At 53.2% G+C, this 19,943-nt stretch overlaps 2 protein-coding genes across 6 annotated transcripts; one reads left to right on the top strand and one right to left on the bottom strand.

Moving 5' to 3' along the window:
* Window positions 1–806: 806 nt before the first annotated feature.
* Window positions 807–8,157, top strand: TPM2 (tropomyosin 2). Of its 4 annotated transcripts, none has more exons than XM_002918880.4 (9): window positions 807–1,079; window positions 1,502–1,627; window positions 4,412–4,545; window positions 4,643–4,760; window positions 4,855–4,925; window positions 5,390–5,465; window positions 5,642–5,704; window positions 5,867–5,936; window positions 6,951–7,271. In XM_002918880.4, exons 1-9 carry the CDS (start codon window positions 966–968, stop codon window positions 7,031–7,033), a joined length of 855 nt encoding a protein of 284 aa, XP_002918926.1. In that variant the 5' UTR covers window positions 807–965; the 3' UTR covers window positions 7,034–7,271. The 4 variants fall into 4 exon arrangements, with proteins under 4 accessions (XP_002918926.1, XP_002918924.1, XP_002918925.1 ...); XM_002918878.4 differs by lacking the exon at window positions 6,951–7,271 and adding an exon at window positions 7,994–8,157 and having other exon boundaries at window positions 811–1,079; XM_002918879.4 differs by lacking the exon at window positions 5,390–5,465 and adding an exon at window positions 5,065–5,140 and having other exon boundaries at window positions 815–1,079.
* Window positions 8,158–9,078: 921 nt separating this feature from the next.
* Window positions 9,079–16,792, bottom strand: CA9 (carbonic anhydrase 9). 2 transcript variants are annotated; one of them, XM_034664091.1, is made up of 11 exons: window positions 14,440–16,792; window positions 13,608–13,637; window positions 13,164–13,334; window positions 12,846–12,988; window positions 12,675–12,767; window positions 11,540–11,606; window positions 10,498–10,655; window positions 10,147–10,291; window positions 9,975–10,001; window positions 9,470–9,551; window positions 9,079–9,324 (listed from the first exon to the last, which is right to left on the bottom strand). In XM_034664091.1, the coding sequence occupies exons 1-11, from the start codon at window positions 14,804–14,806 to the stop codon at window positions 9,252–9,254; spliced, it is 1,356 nt and encodes a 451-aa protein (XP_034519982.1). In that variant the 5' UTR covers window positions 14,807–16,792; the 3' UTR covers window positions 9,079–9,251. The 2 variants fall into 2 exon arrangements, with proteins under 2 accessions (XP_034519982.1, XP_034519983.1); XM_034664092.1 differs by lacking the exon at window positions 12,675–12,767.
* Window positions 16,793–19,943: the final 3,151 nt, after the last annotated feature.

Genomic DNA, 19,943 nt, shown 5'->3' with positions numbered 1-19,943 from the left:
AAGGGGGCGGGAGGGACGCGTCCCGGGGGGGGGCAGGGAGCCCGCCCGGTCCGGTCGAGCTACGGGGAAAATATGCGGGGCACGCGGGGGGCAGGGCAGGCGGGGCGCGGAGCTGGGTACCTAGCCGCCCCGCCGCCGTAGAGGAGGGGCCCTGGCTCCCGGGGCGGGGGCTGGAAGGGGAAGCCAGGGGAGGAGAGGTCAGGCCCGCCCTCGGGGGCAGCAGGACGGGCCTCGCTCCTCACTGGGCCGGGGCTCTGGGCTCCCCTCCTGCCTCAGTTTCCCAAGTCCCTGGTGAGACTCACCGCTGTCACTACCACGTCGGTAACGCAGACCCAGAATCTGGGACTCAGGGTAAACTGAGGTACTCGAACCACGGAGGAGCCCCGCCTCCCAAGAGACATTTAATCCAGGGGGATTTACAGGAAACTTCTAAATTAAGGGCAGCGGCTGCTGCAGCTGAGGGGGGCACGCGGGTCTCTGCGCCCGCGCAGCTGCCGTGAGCTCACGCCCCGAAATAGCCCCAGGGGCCCCAGCCGCAGCTGCCACTGGGCCGGGCTGTCACTCAGAGGAAGCGCAGAGCCCCCAGCCCGAGGGTCCCCTCCCCTCCCCTCCGCAAGGCTAGAGTTTTTCCAGCGGACTGTACCAGCTACTTAACCTTCCGACGGCTGGGGGGTGGGGGAGGGGAGGAGCCTCGAGGGGGCGGTCCCGAGGGGGTGGGCACAGGGGGCGGCCGCGCCCCCCCACCGGACTGTGCTTCTGCCCCTACAAGGTTTGGGCCGCGGTGGGGGAGGGTCCCGGCCCCCGGCTCCGCCCGGTCCCTCCCAGCCTTTTAGGCGCCCGCGCGGCTGGGACATCCCAGTCCCGCTTGGCCCTCCTCGCCCGCCACCCGTGCGCCCAGTCCGCTCAGCCAGCCCATTTGGTCCTGTCCGCACTGCCCGCCGGCCGGCCCGCCCCCCACCGCAGCCATGGACGCGATCAAGAAGAAGATGCAGATGCTAAAGCTGGACAAGGAGAATGCCATCGACCGTGCGGAGCAGGCCGAGGCCGACAAGAAGCAGGCTGAGGACCGTTGCAAACAGGTGGGGGCCCCGGACCCAGTGCAGCGCCCTCCTCCCCAGCGAGGGAGGGGTAGGCCCTGCCCTGTGCTCCCTAGCCTGCGGCCTGCAGTCCCAGGCTCTCCCGTCGGGGCTGGACCTTCACAGTACCCTCAGGGACCTAGTCAAAGCCACACTTAATCTCACCCATCATAGCCTGTGGAGCTGCAGTCCCCCAGTTTCCACACCTGCCCTTGCAGAGCAATGATGGGCCCAGCCTCTTGGGGCTGGAAGCTTTCTCTCTATCCCCACCAGGTCCCTTTCCACACCCCTGGCTGCACTGTCCTTCCTCTGCTACCCTGCTTCCTCCCGGACAGCCTCTAAATACCTTTTAGTAGCCCCCTCACACACAACCCTGCCTCCTTCCTGAGCCCCGGGCCTGACTAACCAAGGCATCTCTCTCCCAGCTGGAGGAGGAGCAGCAGGCCCTCCAGAAGAAGCTGAAGGGGACAGAGGATGAGGTGGAAAAGTATTCTGAGTCAGTGAAGGATGCCCAGGAGAAACTGGAGCAGGCTGAGAAGAAGGCCACCGACGTGAGTGTGGACCTGGGGGTGGGAGAGTGCACTGGGAGGGGCCCCAGACACGGGGATGAAGGGAGAAGGGGACCTAGACATCCCCAGCACCAGGACAGAAATGGTTTCCTCTCAGAAACCCAGGCTAGGGCAAGGTTGCACAATTAACCTAAGCCAGTGGGTAAATCAAAACCACCCACCACTTCCTCCAGAAGACGCAGTCTTGTAACTCCATTTGGTTCCAGCTCTTAGAATGTACAGTGATCAAGCAGTGAGTCATCATGGGGGGGGGGTTCAAGAATTTACCATCTACCTCAGCTAATCCTCTAGCGGGAAGTGGAGAAGAGGCTGCAGCTGCATTCGCGGGGTGTGGGTGTAGGTACTACTGGGCAGGAGGAGGGAGAGGAATCCAGAGATGGGGCCTGACTTGAGTTACACCCCTGGGGGGGCCATTAGAAATTCCCTGGCCTTGACCTCTGGCTCCAGCAGCCCTGCTGTGCACCAGGGCCCAGCTCAGGTTCTAATGGCCCCTCATTTACCCTCATTAAGCTGTCAGCCTTGAGACCATGCCAGGCCACAGGGTGGAGGGACAGGGCCACAAATGCCAAGGCAGCCACCTTAGCAGGTCCTGTTCACTCTGAGATTTCTGCCCACCCCACATCCCGTAACCAGACTTCTGTGCCTTCTGCCATTCCCAGCCCCCACCTTGAGGTTGGAGAATAGCCATATGACTTTGGATACGATACTTGTATCATCCTCTGCCTCAGTTTCCCCTCTTGCCTTCCATCCAGAATTAAAATGAACCTATGATTGGAGGTATGGGAGGATTGGCAAAAGTGGGTCTGAACATCTGAGCTCCAAGATGACATTACTGTTTATGTTGACCATTATCCATGTTCCCCAACACCCCCCCCACCAAAGGTTGGTTTCTCTGACCTCCAGGCTTGGTTTTGGTTCTCCACCAGCCCTGGCACTTGGGAGGGAACTGACCTGCAGCTGCTAGCAAAGACAGCCCTGGGCATCTGATGCTCTATAAATAACTAAGGCCCAGTGCAGCTGGAGGCAAGACTGGAAACCCAAGGAGCTGGGTGGGGGCTGGAGGGGAGGAGGGGTGGACAGGGACAGAGCTCGGGACGCAGGGCAGCAGTGCCAGGAGTCAATAGCAAACACTGCCCGGTCTTATTGTATGACCTTGAACACAGCAGTTCACTTACACCGTGCCTCGGTTTCTCCCTTCTCTCTTCGCATTTATCCAGTGGGGACAGTAGTACCTGTCCTGTGGTTAGAGAGCAGCGTCCATAACTGGGAAGAGCTTGAGAAGCAGAAAATGGCAAATATCAGTCCTGTGATGAGGACCCCAGGACTTCCCACTCTTCAGAGTCATTTGTCACCCCACTCTCACAAAGAGAGTTTTCCTTTTCTAGAGTCTCACCTTTCTCTAGAACAGACCTCGAAGGTCCCCCAGGGTCATTCTTCCCAACCCCGAGTGCTGTCCCCAGAATCCTTCCACACTGAGTCATCTCGCCCTCTGCCCATGATGGCCTTTGTCACTCTAGGTGGCCTCAAGCACCTGGAGGACAAGCTGCGACTTTCTATATATGGTGCTGTTTCCCATGCTGTGTGGTACTACCCAGGACCCACTATCTATCCTTCTGCCCCCAGGGCTGCCACCCATCCCTTCCCTCTTTCACTTCTTCCCCTACACTGGCCCTTTCTCCTTTCCAGTCTCAAATCTCGAAAACTGGGCTTATCAGCAGAATCACTTGGAAGCTAAAAAAAAAAAAAAAAAAAAAAATTAAAAGGTTTCCAAGCTCCCGCCCTGGAGATCTTGTTTCAGTGGACCTGGCATGGAGCTAGAGAGACTGTTTGGTTTTACAGGCCTCCCCCGTGGCCCTGTTGATTATTAGAAGCACTGTATTGCCTTAGAACAGCCTACAGAGGAACTGCTTGTGTCAACTCAGATTTAAAATTTAAGGAGGAATCGGAGGCCTAGAGAGACTAGATAAGTTGCCCACGGTCACACAAGTGTTGAGTGGGTGAGCTGGAGCTCACAGACCACAGTCTGACTCAGAGCCGATGCTCTTAACACCAAACTGCACTGCTCTGATTTTCCTTTATTGGAGGCCCTTCTTGCTCTGCCCTTTCTTTTTGGTAAGGTATCATCATTTTCCACACACCCTCCCCCAAACCTCCATGGTTTTGCCTCTACCGCAGATCAGGGGCTGAATATGTGTCACTCACACTGCCCTGCCACCACCTCGCCGCCTCCAGTGGCACTCCTGGCCGAGGCCAGAAGCCCCTTGCTACAGCCACGGATGTCTCCCGTGGTCCTGGCTAGCCTCCTGAGCCCCTGGCTGGGAGTCTGACTGGCAGCCAGTGACATCACCGAGCTTGGCTCTGTGATTGGCTATTTTTAGCGGTGGTGCGGTCTGGTTGGCCTGGGTTTCCCCACCCCCTTACCTGGGCCAAGCTTTGCTGTGGAGGAGTCAGGGCTCCTCAGACCTGGTCTGAGCGTGGAGCGCTTGCACTGGGTACAGAAAGACCTGCAGATAACCATCGGAAACTGTGCACGGTGCTAGAAGAGTCCCTGAGGCAGAGGAGTGGAGCTTGTTAAGGAATGCATGTTTGGGGCTGGAGTACAGAGTCTGGATAGAAGATGGTTGATTGGGGGCGGGGGGGAAGACAGAAAGTCTGGAAGCCAGGAAACAGATTCTTTCTGACAAGAATCTTACCGTCCTCTAGAATCTCTCTGATCCTCATCCAAGGCAGACCACCCCCCCCTGACCTCTGGCCTTTGACCCACAGGCCGAGGCTGATGTGGCCTCCCTGAACCGCCGCATTCAGCTGGTAGAGGAGGAGCTGGACCGGGCGCAGGAGCGCCTGGCTACAGCCCTACAAAAGCTGGAGGAGGCTGAGAAGGCGGCGGACGAGAGTGAGAGGTGGGCAGGGGGCCTGCCAGGGGGCGGGCCGGGGAAGGGCTGGGAGCTTGTCTCTGCTGGGCCTGACCCCACTTCCACCCCGCTCCCTGCCCCCCAGAGGGATGAAGGTCATTGAAAACCGAGCCATGAAGGATGAGGAGAAGATGGAGCTGCAGGAGATGCAGCTGAAGGAGGCCAAGCACATCGCTGAGGATTCAGACCGCAAATATGAGGAGGTGACAGCCCTGCCCCGCTTCCTGCTCCCTCCTAAACCCCAGATGCCCCCAGCCACTCACCAGGGCTCTGCTTCTTCTGTCCCTTTCCCCCCAGGTGGCCAGGAAGCTGGTGATCCTGGAAGGAGAGCTGGAACGCTCAGAAGAGAGAGCAGAGGTGGCTGAGAGGTAAGGGGACCCTAGGGCAGCAAGTGAAACTCGGCCTGTTCCCATGGCTCTGGGGCACTCTGGACTGAGGGAGGCTGTTTCCCAGGCTTGGGGCCACAGGGATAGGTCCTGTTCTCTGACCCCTAACTGCTGCCCCCAGCCGAGCCAGGCAGCTGGAGGAGGAACTCCGAACCATGGACCAGGCCCTCAAGTCCCTGATGGCCTCAGAGGAGGAGGTAGTGACCTCTCTGGACCTTTCTGGGCAATGGTGCCTTCTCTCAGCTCACCTTCCCCCCAGTCTCAGGCTGTTTTCTCACCTGCTAGGGGTCGGGAAGGGCCTGGGGCTTCCAAACTCTGCCTGCTGTCACTCTCACAACTTTGCTCTTCTCTTCTCTCCTCCACCCCTTCCTCACTGTACCATCTCCACTGTCTCCCACACTGTGCCCTCACACCCCACCCCAACCCCTGCTACACACCCCCTGCAGTAAATGTGGGGACCTAGAGGAGGAGCTGAAAATTGTTACCAACAACTTGAAATCCCTGGAAGCCCAAGCGGACAAGGTAGAGGGGGGTAGAGGGGCAGTGAGGATGGGGTCCTGCAGGGGAGGGAGGCAATGGGCCCAGGCAGGGAGGGGCTGGGTGTTCCCTGGAGACAAGACCAGGAGTAGCCTGTGGGCTCAGTGGAGTGAAGGATTTGTGGAGGCGATCTCCTGATGGCATGTGTATGTCCCTAAAAGTATTCCACCAAAGAAGATAAATATGAAGAGGAGATCAAACTGCTGGAGGAGAAGCTAAAAGAGGTGAGAGTCCCTGTCCCCACTCTCCCCTGAGCCCCCCATCCCTGACAGAGACTGTCTGTGGCAGGGACTTTGGGAATAGGGATGGAAGAGGAGGTTGACTTAAGTGAGAGTATCTGGGAGGGCCTAATTTTTGTCATTCCCACATCTTACCTTTACTCCCAGGCTGAGACCCGAGCAGAATTTGCCGAGAGGTCTGTGGCAAAGTTGGAGAAGACCATTGATGACCTGGAAGGTAAAGGGATACTCCCCTAACCCCCAGACCTTTTTAAGTGGGTCCCTGCTCCCCGTGACTGTTGGTCTGTCCCTTATTTTCCCGTTACATCTGTCCCAGATAAATTAGTGTTGGACCACCTAGGATTCCACCAGCTCCCGGGTCTGTGCCCACTATTCAAGTAGTTGCACCAGGGTGCAGTGTGCCCACTCCAGCGCTTCTCAAACTTGAGTGTGCATGAGAACACCTCCGAGAATTTTTAAATCACAGATTCCTGGGTCCTACTCCAAAGTGATTGCTGACTCAGGGCTGGAGAATCTGTATGTCTAACAAGCTCCCTGGTAGGGGCAATGCTGCTGGTCCTCAGACCACACTTTGAGTAGCACTGACCTAGACAATTAGTCCCCAAGTGCAACACAATAGTGCGTATATCACAAAGATCTTTTTATTAAATATAGAGAGATTTGGTCTAATATCTCAGTTTTCATGACATTAATGGGAAATACTATTTTAAGCTAGATTTGATGAGAACGAACATCCAGGTATTTGCTAATCTGTGGCTATTTCTTATTAGTAGCAAGAATGTCGTACCTAATCTGTATTTTCTTTTTATTCTACAATAACCCGTTCACTTTCTTAATCCCCACTTCTCATGCTTCCAGCCTTCTCAGGCAAGCTTCAATTTTATCTCTAACTTTAGGACCTTAGTCCTTTCTGGCCCCAGCACCCTCCCCTTGAAGCAAGCACTCCTGTTCATTCAAAGCACTGTGCCCTGTGTCCCTGGGGGAGGTAGGAGGTCCAAGGGGAAGAACTAACTTGTGCTCCAAAGGAAAAAGAGACGGGTACAGAGAGGGGAGGAGGGAGCCCTCATGGCTGTCCAGCCTGTTCTCTGGCCTATTTCTCTCACTCCATCTTTGTCCACCTCTCTCTGATTCTTGTTCTCTCTTTCCATTACCCTCTCTCCTTCCTTTCCTCTTTCCCTCCATTCCCTCTCCCCACACTCCCACCTGGCCCCCCTCCCCTGGACCCCCCCAGACGAAGTCTATGCACAGAAGATGAAGTACAAGGCCATCAGCGAGGAACTGGACAACGCACTCAACGACATCACCTCCCTCTGAGCCCCACGCCAGTGTGGCGCCCTCAGCCCCTTCTCTCCTCTTTCCATTCTCTCTGGGGAGGGGGCAGGCAGGAGGAGCAAAATGGTCAGCGTCGCACAGCCAGGCCGGGCACAGCCTTGGAGAGCCCCACCACCACACCTGCTGCCCACCTTGGCACTTGCTTCATCCTTCTATCCACCCACTCCACCCTCCAGCCTCTACCTCTTTCTGCTGCTTAATAAACTCAACTTGGTCTCCATGCTGTTTTCCTGCCCTCCCGAGAGCACGTCCATCACCCCCACAGAGATCCTGGCTCTTATGGACACGGCCAATCTTGTGACCCACCCCCCGCACTGAGCTCACCCACAGAACACTGTGGCCCGTGCACCCCCTCCACTCGGCACTGTCATTCTTTCACTGTCTCACTGCTGCATGTGGGCATGTATCACGCCTTCAGTCACCGCGAGTCCTCCGCTGCCTCTGAGAGATGTGCTCTTGTGCCGAGCCAGCCCAGTCACTGACCTCAGAGCACTCCGCTGCGGTTCCAGGATAAAGGAGACTGGAAGGGAGACGGGTGGGGAGGTGCTGAGGAAGGGCAAGAAGGTGGTGAAAGGTCTGGGGTGACGTTTGGGAAAACACTGGATGCCAACAATATGGGGCTTTCACTGCAGGTCTGTTTTCTGTCTCCAGTCTGTCTGTCTGGCCTTCCCTTTTCTGGCTCAGTCTTTGTCTCTCCTTCTGTTTCCAACTCTCTTAAGCCCTCTAAAGGAGGAGGTAGTTTATGACTTAGGCCTTCCCATCCCACCCCCATGGCCCCGAAGTCTTGAATGAGGCCTCTGTGTCTGTCTTGGTCAGTCCGTCCATCTGCCCCTGGCACAGGATCCTCCTCCGATTCCTTCATGATTATGTCTTCCTGTGCCTCCATCCCCCATCGCCCCTCATGTCTCCCCACCCCTCCTCACGTGCTGCTTCCCCTCACAGAGACCTTGGCCAGTGCCAAGGAGGAGAACGTGGAGATCCACCAGACTCTCGACCAGACCCTGCTGGAACTCAACAACCTGTGAGGGGGGCTCTGGCACAGCCGGGCCGCCGCTGCCACCCCAACGCAATAAAATGGATGTTACCGCCTCACAGGGCTCTTTAAATCTTTCTTTGGTGTTGGCAATGGTGGTGGTAGCTTTCCAAAGTAGAAAGGCTGAGAGGATGCCCGAGGGGAGTTGGGAGGGCCCCTGAGTGACCACGCTGCACAGTAGGACTTCCTTATCGAAGGGAGCCAAGGGTTGGGGCACTGGGTTCACTGCAGAGGGTTGTGAACAGGCTGCGTGAAGCAGAGAGGCTCCGCTGGGCCTGGGGAACGTCCAGGCCCTTACCACCCGCAGGGCAAAGGAGCTGCTGTCAGCGGCACTGCGCCATTCTAGCAGGCAGCCAGTGAAGGCAAAACTGCAAAGCTCCGCAGATTTTACGTGAGCAGGGTGAAAGCCCAAAGCTTCACTATGATTTTAAGCCTGGAGGCTAAGCCTGCCCTACCCCCAGACACATATACTGCTGTGTGTGCGCCCACGGCCATTCTATCTCAGTCACTTCTGCCCCTTCCTGATAACATCTGTGCCAGGCAGTGATGCCCCCCCACCAAAGATGTCCACACCCTAGTCCTGTGAAATGTTACCTTACATGGGAAAAGGAACTTCGCAATTAAGCTAAGGATTTTGAAATGGGGAGATTATCCTAAGTGATCCAGGTAGGCCCAATGTAATCACAAAGTTTCTTATAATGAGGGAGGCAAGGTCAAAGGCAGTTTTAAGAGATAGGACAATGGAAGCAAGAGGCTGGAGTGCTATGAGGAAGGGGCCACAATCCAAGGAATGCTTGGCTTCTAGAACCTGAAAAAGGAAACCCCCTCCCTTCAAAGCGTCCAGAAGGAACCAGCCCTTACTGACACCTTGACTTAAGCCCAGACGATTCATTTTGGACTTTGGACCTCCAGAACTCAAAGAGGATAGATTTGCATTACCATTAAGTCTGTGGTGATTTGTTCAAGGCAGCAACAGGAAATAAATACACCATCCTCCTGATTTGGGGAACAAAGCTGTCTTCCATATGTTTTATCAGAAACATTTATTTAAAAAAATATTTGGACCTTAAAAAGGAAGTGGTATAAAGGGTAGGACAGGACAGTCTCCAGCTCCCCCTCAGATTCTTCTGGCTGGCTTCTCTGCACATTCTCCAAGTTCCAAGGCCTCTAGGCAACAGTCTCTGTGACCTCTGCTGGGTGGTAGCTAACATTCCCTTTGGTCCCACTTCCACTTCGGAGCCTACACAACACAGAAGCACGTGAGAAAACTCCCCCTCCAGATGAGCTCATTTGCACGCACTGTGCATGAAACTGCTCTGGACTCCATCCAGGGAGGTGGGGCTGTGTCTGAGGGAGAGGGGTGGCAGGAAGTGGGTAGGTATTACCTTTGCTGCCTTCTCATTTGCACAAGGAAGGCGATGCTGGTGACAGCAAAGAGGAGGCCGAAAACCAGTGCCAGGATGTCACCTGGAGGGAGAGGAGAGGCTGCCTCAGAGTCAAGAGGAGTCTGTAGGATTCCCTCAGCCCGCTTCAGTATATCCCACACCCGGCTCCCAGGCTCTCCAGCTGCTTCTGTCAGAATCCAGAAGAGGCCAGCAAAGGGATGGGGGTGGATACACAAGAAGGAGTAAGATAAGCACCTCTTTTCCTTACCTAAAAGCAAAGTAAAAGGCTGTTTGAGAAGGAGGAAGCTAGGAGATTTCTGGAGCTTCATTCTAACCAACTTTTGCCCTGGGGACAACAGGGGAAACCCCTCCCCCTCGATCTGACACTCTATCTTATTGGGGTTGGAGGTCTGTTCTGCAGAAAAGGAGAGGGGGTAGAGGTGGTCCTAGACCCTGAGGTTGAACGATGCCAAGGGGTCAGGAGCCAAAGAAGGGGCACACTCACCAGCAGCAAGGCAGGAATGCAGGTGGACTGAAGAGAAAAAGGACACATTAGGAACCAGGGGCTGTGACGACCAGTAACAGACACGGGCACAATGAAGACACANGGGGGGGGGGGGGGGGGGGGGGGGGGGGGGGGGGGGGACTCGGCAATCTGGGCCATTACAAAGCTGCACCTGGCTCAACAGTCCTGGGACTGCTCTCCACTTCAGCGGGGAAGGAGGCCTCGATCATTCGCCCATTCAAAGGCTGTGTCGCTCGGAAGTTCAGCTGTAGCCGTGAGTCATCAGGTCCCCACAGGGAGCCAGAGAGGGTGTGGAGCTAGGGAGGTCAGGAGACAGTGGGAGTGGGCTCAGGACAAGAAAATGAAAGGGTCACAGGCCTACTCACAGCCAGCACCTCAGGGCTTCACCCACTATGTCCCCCTCTTCCCCCATATGGCCGCTTCATCTCTTTATCCACTTTGATCTCATCCTTACACCCCTTTCCCCCACATCCCCTACGTCACCACCATGCCCCAGCCCCACCTGCTTAGCACTCAGCCTCACGGTCTGGTTGAACACAGTCCAGATGACCCCCTGGGCACAGGGGGGTGTGGTTAGAGACCCCTCATAGCGGAAGTAGCGGCTGAGGTCAGAGGGCAGCAGTGCAGATACATCCAGTCCTGGGACCCAAGTCTCTGAGTCTGTGGAGAGGACCTGTGCTGGAATCCCACCTGGATTGACTCCCTCCAAAGCTCTGGGGTATAGGGATACAGTTTCACCTCCCAAATGCCAAGCTGGAGCAACTTCCTGAGACCACTTCTTCAATAAGTGTGTCCCTTCCCCTAACTCAGCACAAGACCTAACTCAGAAGAAGGTAAAGGGCTGTGGGGCCTCACAGAGTGGAAGAACTGCTCCCAAGGTCCTCCCTCTGAGTCTTCACTCTTACTTCGCGTACTGTGATAACTTGCTGGACTACAGATTTAAACCCGAAATGAATCAAAAGGGAAAATGAGCTGAATAACTTGTAAATAAATATAAACATTTGAAACCATAAAAAACAGATGCAAGAACTCAAAAAGCACAGTTCCCTCTAGTTTAGTAAAATGTAAGGTCCAGTAGTGAAGTTTAAAATTATTCAGAGTGGCTGAGAAGAGAAAGATTTCCAACAAAAGTACAAATTTAAAATATTTGATGCTTATGAAGGAGAAATAGACAGTTTTCAGAAAAATTTTAGCTCCCGGGATTCCAAACACTATCATCTATCTATCTATCATCTATCTATCATCTATTTATATATTTTTTTGGTCTTGTTTTGTGTCATCTTTGGGCTTTTGTTTGATTTGGGGTTTTGTAGGGTTTGGAGTATTTTGGGGGGGCTGGGGTGGGGGTTTTGTCTGTTTTAGTTTTTAGCCATAAAGCCTGTGGTCCTCTGCTCAGCTTTAAAATTATTGTCAAGATCATAGTCAGTTCACAAGTTGGTTCTCTGCCTGTGGAAGGGAGCCCATCTCCATTCTCACATCTGAGGCTCCCCAAGGACAGTTATCAACAAGGGTATTGAGGGTAGTGGCCAAACCAACAAACTGACCTTCCTCAGTGATTTCTTCCAAATGCGACAGCAACTGCTCATAGGCACTGTTTTCTTCCGGGCCCTCCTGGGAGATGACAGTACAAGACAGGTTTTTACAGGTATCTAAGGCCATGGTTGGAGGCCTGAAGGTGAGGTGGGCTTCCCATACTCTTCCCCCATTTCTCAGCTCTGAGAATGCTGGGAGAACACAAAGTCTTCTGTGTTACTACTCAGACGATTTACTTTTATTTTGCAAACGAACCTAACCTGCTCGTGGGCTGGTTTTCAATGGTAAATTGGAGGAGGAGGGGGGTGGGCCACTTTACTAGGATAGGAGGCCATCAGTGACCTGGGTCCTACTATCTTTTCCAGTCTCACTGATCCTATGTCCACATACACACTCATGGTCTCCCCACAGAAAACCATATCACCTTTGTATTCCCGTTTCCTCTACATTCACCTTAATAATTCATGTGTTTGACTTTTGGAGCAAGGACATGCTGTCTCAGAGGCACCTCCCTGAACTTTGTGCTGTGAGGCTGGCGTTAAGGAGTCACTTAGGCAGTGACTGAGCCTAGAAGGTATCTCACCATCCCTCCATTTTACTAGCCTCTTCGAATCACTGTGTATGTAGCCCTGATCGTTACAGGTCCAAAGAGGTCACTAAATATTTCTCTAGACTTTACTGCATTTCACAAAATGGAGATTAAAGGTTATAGGAGTAGTCAAGAAATTACTCTTCCTGGTGACCCCTCCGTTGCACCTGCCATTCCCTGAGTGGGTCATATTTTTGTCCACATACATTGTTGGCTCTGCATGGAATATCTCCTTACCTTTCCCACTACTGAAGGCTTCGAGTTTGACCTCCTCTGTGAAGTTTTCTCTGACCACCTGTTTTGTTATGTCTGTGTCTTTTGTATATGTCTTTCATGTCAGCCCCCCGCCCCGCCCACGTGCTGTGGGCGGAGCCACGGTTTCAGAATTCTTTGTGTGTCTCAATGCCTGACCTACAGGGGGTGTTGAATGACTTAATAAGTGAATGAGGACTGCCAGGTGCCAGGGTGAGTGTGCTAGGATGGGGGTCTCTGGGAACAAGCTACACTAAGCCCCGGGGCGTGGGGAAGCAGGGAATAGGGGCGCCCAGGGGTGGTACCTGCAGAAAGGCGGCCAACACGGCCAGCCCCCCTGGGCGCCCCAAGGCCTCGTCAACTTTGGCAAATGCAGTGCTGAGGTGAACCACATGGATCTGGAGAGAAACAAAGGGTAGAAGTGGGCAAGACCCCCGGCCCAGCGCCCCCCTTCGCCTCTCTCGCTGCGCTCTCACCTCGGCTGGGAAACGGTGGCCGTCAACCGTGTGCTCTGAGCCCAGGCGACCCGCCGCCCCCCAGTGCAGATGCAACTGCAGGGCGCGGTACTCCCGCCCGGGGCCCAGGGCCATCTCCAGCCCCGGAGGCAGAGTCAGCTGCACTGCGAGGGAAGAGGCAGGTGAACGGGCAGGGCCAACCTACCTGGGAGGGCCGGCCTAACTCCCAGGCACTGGCCCTGCCGGCCCTCTTCTCTAGGCCGGGGCCCATCCCCAGATAGCCTCCGCCCCCTCCCCGAGGCTCCGCAGCCAGACATCCCCTCCCCCGCCCCGCCTCACGTGTATGGCCATTGTTGCGCAGGCGCAGTTCTGGGAGTGGCGGGAGCTCAAAGCCCAGGAGTTCCAGCGGTTGCAGGGCGGGGCAAAATGCGGCGAGCTCTGGGCGGATATCTACCGGCGATTGGAAGCGGCCTGCGCAGGCTGGGGACACCTGGGGCCAGGGCAGGTCGCCTGCAGTGAGAGAGTGTGGACAGGAAGTCTGGTGACAAGGTCAGGAACAGTTAGGAAAGCGGGGTAGAAAAAGTGAGGGGTGGAGTGAGAAGGCATGGGGCGGGAAATAGAAATCAGGGATGTGGACGGAGAGACAGAGAGCGGGCCCTGTTGGGGACTGGCAGACATGGATACAGTGGGTGGGACGCCCAGGACCAGGGTTCGGGATAGCTGGGGGGTCAGATCAGCAGAGCAGGGTGCCCAGGTTGGGTGTGCAGGGGGTGGGTGTCTCACCTCCATAGCGCCAGTGACCGTGGTCATCCCCTGCATCAATGAGAAGGATGAAAAGTCTATCTTTAAGCCCAGTCCCTCCCCAGCAGCCAGAAAGAGGCGGGTCCTCCCCACTAGTTGGGGTTCTCCAACTCTGATGCCTTACAGGGGCATTGCAGGGAACGGAAATACCTAACGTGGCCAGGTATAGAGCACAACAGATTGCAACCAAACATAACACAATAGCTTGGCAGATGAAAGACCCTGCCGGCCCCAGACATACCAGTCTGCAACCGCTGTCTTAGTCTGGAGAGTGGGTGAGAACCTCAGTCCCCAGGCCCAAATCAAGAGACCTGCTTCCTTTTCTCGCTGTCTCCAACAACCTTCCCAAGGATCCTGGTTTCTGAGTCAAAATACCAGGTTCCCCTACTTGCTATTCCTTCTTCCTAGGTCTGTTTCTTCACCTGTAGAGTGAAGATGAGGTGATCTCTACAAGCCCTCTGGCTCTTCCTCTGCTATCCACCCCCCTGCCATCTTTCCTCTTCTCTTCCCTCAAATTCTTATTTCTCTCCACCTATGTCTTCTCTCTTTCCACATTCCTCATCTCTTTCTCCTCCCCAGCTTCCCCCCTTTTTCTTTCTCATCTTTTCCTGCTCACCTCTCTCCATCTGTGCTTTTTTGTCTCCGCCTGAAAGGGGTAAGGGCCTAGTGGCATGAGATCCCACGGGGATGGGAAAGCCTGCTGTCAGAGGACAGGCTCCTTTCCATCTCTGAATAATCCCTGCCTGGGCTGGGCTTTAGTGCGGGAAGGACAAACCTCCTGGAGTCTAGATTTGGAGGGCTGATGGCCACTTACCTTTGTTGTGCCTGTGGGCATTATTCTGGGAGCCTTGGGTGTCCCTGGGTGCCTCAACAGTAGGTAGATCCTCCAGCTTCAGAGAGTCCTCTTTTCCTGGTTCGGTCTTCATTCCAGGTGGGTCCTCCTCTCCAGGTGGGTCCTCCTGTCCGGGTGGATCCTCTTCACTGGGTAGGTTTTCCTCGTCCAGTTGATCATCTTCCCCAGATGAATCTCCTCCCAACCCGGGCGTCCCCTGCATCCGGGACAGGCTCTGGGGACCGGCAGGCACCAGGAACAGCAGTACTAGCAGCAGTTGCAGGGCAGGGCCCGGAGAAGGGGCTGGGATCGACAGAGGGAGCCAGGGACTGGGGCACAGGGGAGCCATGCGGCTGGCTGTGGGGTGTCCCAGACACGGTGTGTACGGGCTGTACGTGCATCGGAAACAGGAGCTGGGTGGGGGAGGAGCAAGCCTGGAGGGGAGCAGGCTGACTCACAGAGGGCCCTTTTGTAGAGATGGAGCCAAAGTCCCGTGGGTCTGCCTGGCCCTGTGCCCCTTCCCCGATACCAAAGCCTGGATGGGGGTGGTGTGAGGGGCAGGTATGTGCACAGGCAGAAGGTTATCGGGGTCATAGGCTCAGCCTGGAACCCAAGGCACCACCTGGCACTAGACAGGCTCTCCCTGGCACCGCCCAGCTGCTCACCAGCCAGCCTCAGCTAACACTGGCCTGCTTCCCAGCCCCAGGCAGAGAAGGGGAAAGACAGGGAGTTGGGGCCCCCACAGCCTCTGGCTGAGGGGCGAAGCAGCCCATGTATATATCCCTGGCCTAGCCAGGGAGCAGATAAAGGGGTAGGACAAGCTGCTGGGGAAGCCTGGGAGTGGGTAGACAGATAGGTGGGTGGGAGGCGAATCTCAGTATAAATGGAAAACTGAGTATATATAGGAGGGGGACTGTGATGGCTTAAGCTGAATTTATTTTTCATCATATTACACCTCTGCTCAAAAACCTTCATTGGATTCCATCTGCCAATCTTCTTCCTCTAGTTGACTTCTACGCCCTTCAAAATCTTACCCAAGAAACCTTTCCATTCATTTTATCTCCTACTATTCTCCCTCATACTCCAGCCAAATTAAACTATTCATTTTTCCCCCAGACCTTTGACCACCTTTGTTCATCTAGTTCTCACTGCTGGGAATACCATTCACTCTTATATTTAACAAATATTTAGTTAGCATCTACTATGTCCAGCACTGGGCTATGGACTAAAGGTACAGAAATGAGTAAGACACAGTCCCTGTCCTGAGGAGCTGCTCATTGTCTAGTGAGTGAGGGCAAACACTATCACAATATTCAGTGGAGAGAATTAATTCTGCCTCAGAAAGTAATACAAAAGTAGAAAAAATCTGATCAGGACTTTGAAGAAGTAGCAATTCAATTGCTAAAAACAATGGGGAGGATAGTATTTTGTGGAAAGGAAAGGCACCAAATATCTTGTGCAGGAGATTGACAGAATCTGGCAGAATATGACAATTCTCTTATTAGGTTGTGTTGAGGGCTGGTGTGGAGCATGGATTTGAGGGGGAGAGCAGGTGCAAGGAGATGAAGAGTGGAAGGACCCAAGAATGGACTTGGGGTTCCCAGTATGCCTATTCATTTGAGACATATTTATTCAGCCTCCTCCAATCCTCCAGGTACCATTCTAAGCCCTAGGGATTCAGCATTGAACTACAGAACTGCCTCTACTGTTCTGTAGCTCACATTCTAGTAAGGTCCCTACGGCTCCAACAAACCAAAAGAGAGTAAGGCCATCTCAGGAAGTTCCTATCTGCAGCTAACATTCAGTAGATATGTACCATTATGGTTGTATGGATTAGAGAAATATATTGAAATATCTCTAATCCTGTTGAGAACTAGTCCCTAGCTTCAGGGCGCTCCTGCTACCTCGCTCCTCCCTGGGGACTCTACTGATCTCTTCTCTAAAGAGGTAATGTCTGGCAAAGCAGAGGCCCAAGGACCCCACTTGAATGCCCCAGCCAGCTTCCACTGTCATGAATCAGTACTTGTGCACTCACTACCCTGTTAAATAGTTTTACTCTCTCTCCTGTCTCAATCCCTTCTACGGTTCAAGACTCAGCTCGAAGGCCACCTCCTCCATTCTCTACCACAGGAAGATATTTCTGGTGCCTCTGAACCATCACAGTTCTTTGCCTGCCCTTGCTAATGACCTTGCCCACCATCCAACTTATATTATGGTGATTTATGACATTTTATCTGCTCTAATAGCCTTGAGTTCCATAAGGGCAGGGTCCAGTATTTGATTAGGTCTTTTATTCACCAACCATTATTGAGCATTTTTCTTTCTGCAGATCACCTTGCCAGGACTTGAGAAAAACCAAATCGACTAAGATGCCTTCTCTGCCCTCAGGGAGCTCATTGTCAATGACTTGTGTTTGTCAAACCACAACTGTTCCAAGAGCATGACGTCACATTTTTACAGCACCCCAAATTATCTGCCCTGTCAGATTAACTGTCATACTGTATACCAAAACTTGCACAGAGCTGAACAACTGCTGTCCTCCAAGGAGTCAGTCAGCCTAACAATCTAGTTGCTATTTCTGGAGCCAAATGATGCAGGGCCATCCATGGGAATCTGATCCAATGCGCCATGTGGAAGGTCAACTTATTGTCTGGGTCAGCTGTGATGTCAGCACCTTGGTTAGACACTGACACATGGAGGGTACGTGGTAGTTCCTGGATTGGATGGACCTGAACAAGACAGAACGTGGTAATGGCGAATCTAGTTGAGGTGGAAGAGGTCAAGGGAAGCACAGAAGACAGGAAGCACCATGCTAACTGGAGCCTGGAGTCTGTGCATGTGGAGATATTTCTCTAAGACCCATCCCAGCTTTCCTCCATTTTCCCTCTTTCCAAATGTTCTTCATATTTCCATCATTTTCCTTTTTGGGTCTCTGTCAGGATTCCCTGGTACACTTCTCTGTAGCGCTCTGTATGTCCACATGTCTCCCTGCCATCTCAGCTGCTTTTAGTCAGTATTTCAGAGTGTAGATCAATGTCGATGTGCAGGTCTCTCTCTGTTTCAGCCTTTTAATTTTCCCAACACCATTCTCCATGGTGCTATCTCTTTCTTAAGCGCTTTGTTTCTGTGTGTGACTGTGTCTCTGGTCTGGGTCGGGAGTGTAGACTCTGACCCTGGATCATGCCTTTGCAGCTGGGAGACTGCCAAACTCTAAAACAGGTTTGAGCTCCCACAGTCTTTTTCCGGGAGCTTTCCCAGGTTGGGACAAAATGTACTCGGGACCAACTGCCTGGGGCGCCCCCTGCCTGATGATGCATGACCTCTCTGTGGTGTTTATGGCCAAGTCTTTGGTTGTTAGGGTCTGTGTCTTCAGACACTTAGGGCCATGTTTCTTCTCATCCCAGGGCTGCAGAAGAAACTCACAGTGATACTGATGACGGTGGGATTATCTGTCCCCTTCCACCCATGAACTCGTAGTGTGGACTGCCCCACATTCACTTGAGACAGTGTAACCAGTCCTCCACCTATATGGTATCACCCATTTTCTTGCAACTTGAGTCCAAGGTACAGTCTGATTCAAACTTTCTCTTTCCGCCATCCAGCCCTTCAAGTTGTTTTTCCCTGATCTAAGTCCAGAATTTCTCCTTAGAATTCTTTGTGTCAGAGAGCTAGAGGGGACCTCAGAACCCTAACAGTACCCTGGTTCTTGTCTTGGGGTCCAAATTCCTAGGAGTCCATAGTGGTAGGAATGCAGGGTCTGAAGGTTTCTTAACATTTTGGTCTTTAGTAGTTTTTTTTCCCCTAGTTAAAAAGTAATGCATGTGGGGCACCTGGGTGGCTCAGTCAGTTAAGCATCTGCTTTTGGCTCAGGTCATGATCCTAGGGTCCTGGGATCAAGCCCTGCATCAAGCTCCCCTGCTTCTCCCTCTTTCTCTGCCTGCTGCTCCCCCTACTTGTGCTCTCTCTCTGTCAAATAAAATGTTTCAAAAAAAATAAATAAAAATATAAAGTAATGCATGCATGCTCAAGCAGAAAACTTGGGAAAAGGAGAAAAACATAAGGGAATTTAAAAAATCGCCCTGTTTGTCCCATTCACCCCTTTAACCTCAGCAATCCAGTGCCCGGCTCAGATTAGGAGCTTAAGAAAATATTTGTGGGGGCGCCTGGGTGGCACAGCGGTTAAGCGTCTGCCTTCGGCTCAGGGCGTGATCCCCGCGTTATGGGATCGAGCCCCACATCAGGCTCCTCCGCTATGAGCCTGCTTCTTCCTCTCCCGCTCCCCCTGCTTGTGTTCCCTCTCTTGCTGGCTGTCTCTATCTCTGTCGAATAAGTAAACTCTTTAAAAAAAAAAAAAGAAAAGAAAATGTTTGTGGAGTGCATTAACTTCAATCCCATCACCCAGAGATAACAACCACAAGTACCTCTTGATTGTTTATCCTTCTAGTCCTATATATGCTATACATAAATGGGACCATATTGTACAAACAGCTTTGTTAGCCTGCCTTTTTTGGTTGGCCAATATACTCTGTGTGTTCTTCCATATTGATAGTTTTTTTTTTACATTTTTAATGCTTTCATATTATTCCTTCAAATAGCCGTACCGTAATTCTCCTAGTCAATTCTCTACCACTGTCCAATGGTGGAGGTGGCTTCCAGTTTTCTATTGTTAAAAACAACACTGTACCACCCATTCTGGTATATATATTTTTGTCCACATATCTGTTTCTTTAGGATGCATTCCTAAAAATGGAATTGCTAGGTCATAAGAGTAAGCACATTTTAAGACTTCTCATACATACTGGCAAAACGGCACTGCCAATTTACCCTCCAGGGCCATTGCCAATTTTTCGAAAGACCTAACAAAGTAAGGAAAATCTGGTCCATTTTACCTCTGTCAAGGTAGCACAGACCAACCAACTCCAAGCTTTAGCCTTTGGCCAGAATCACAGCAATTCTGACCACCATGTTAGTTACCGACGTTTGGTGACCAGGAGCTAATGGACTGTCAGGTTTTGGATCAGTATGAAAGGAGAAAACGAGTTAGTAACTTAAAACCTATAAACTTTTGTCCAAGGGCCCAAATATTTCAAACCTAGTGACCCGGGAGATTTCCTAGTAATGAAAGCACTGGGGACGCCTGGGCCCCAGAATCTGGCACAGGCCCAGGACAGAATACAAACCGTAATTATTGCCCCTTCCTAATTTTACAGAGAGGACACCGAGGCCCCGCTGGTGTCTGCACTCCCAAATCTCCTGACTCAAGGTCCAGACTGCTGCCTCAGTTTAGCGCCACTTCAGAGGGTCATCCACCGGCCCCTCTACGCTGCCTGAGCGGGCTTCGCGCGCTTACAGCGCCGCCCTGGCGGTAGGGCGAGGCCTTAACTGCACAGACTCGATGCGGCTCGGCGGGCCGCCGCGCATGCTCCGTCCTGCGTGCAGCCTCCCAGCGCCAGGGGGCGCACTCCTCTCCCGGCCCCGCCCCCGGA

The sequence above is a fragment of the Ailuropoda melanoleuca genome, chromosome 7, assembly GCF_002007445.2.
Source record: "Ailuropoda melanoleuca isolate Jingjing chromosome 7, ASM200744v2, whole genome shotgun sequence".
Taxonomy (NCBI): domain Eukaryota; kingdom Metazoa; phylum Chordata; class Mammalia; order Carnivora; family Ursidae; genus Ailuropoda; species Ailuropoda melanoleuca.
The sequence above is the reverse complement of the archived record's forward strand: the minus strand, read 5'-3'. Positions and strand labels throughout refer to the sequence as shown.

Bases quoted from the DNA above. Each gene is read 5' to 3' on its own strand.
- TPM2 (XM_002918878.4), top strand. From the start codon at position 966: ATGGACGCGATCAAGAAGAAGATGCAGATGCTAAAGCTGGACAAGGAG. The intron at 1,080-1,501 runs GTGGGGGCCCCG...TCTCTCTCCCAG, and splicing joins CTGAGGACCGTTGCAAACAG to CTGGAGGAGGAGCAGCAGGC. The intron at 5,937-7,993 runs GTAAAGGGATAC...TTCCCCTCACAG, and splicing joins GACCATTGATGACCTGGAAG to AGACCTTGGCCAGTGCCAAG.
- CA9 (XM_034664091.1), bottom strand. From the start codon at position 14,806: ATGGCTCCCCTGTGCCCCAGTCCCTGGCTCCCTCTGTCGATCCCAGCC. The intron at 11,607-12,674 runs GTACCACCCCTG...GTCATCTCCCAG, and splicing joins TGTTGGCCGCCTTTCTGCAG to GAGGGCCCGGAAGAAAACAG. The intron at 10,292-10,497 runs GTGGGGCTGGGG...TGACCTCCCTAG, and splicing joins TGAGGCTGAGTGCTAAGCAG to CTCCACACCCTCTCTGGCTC.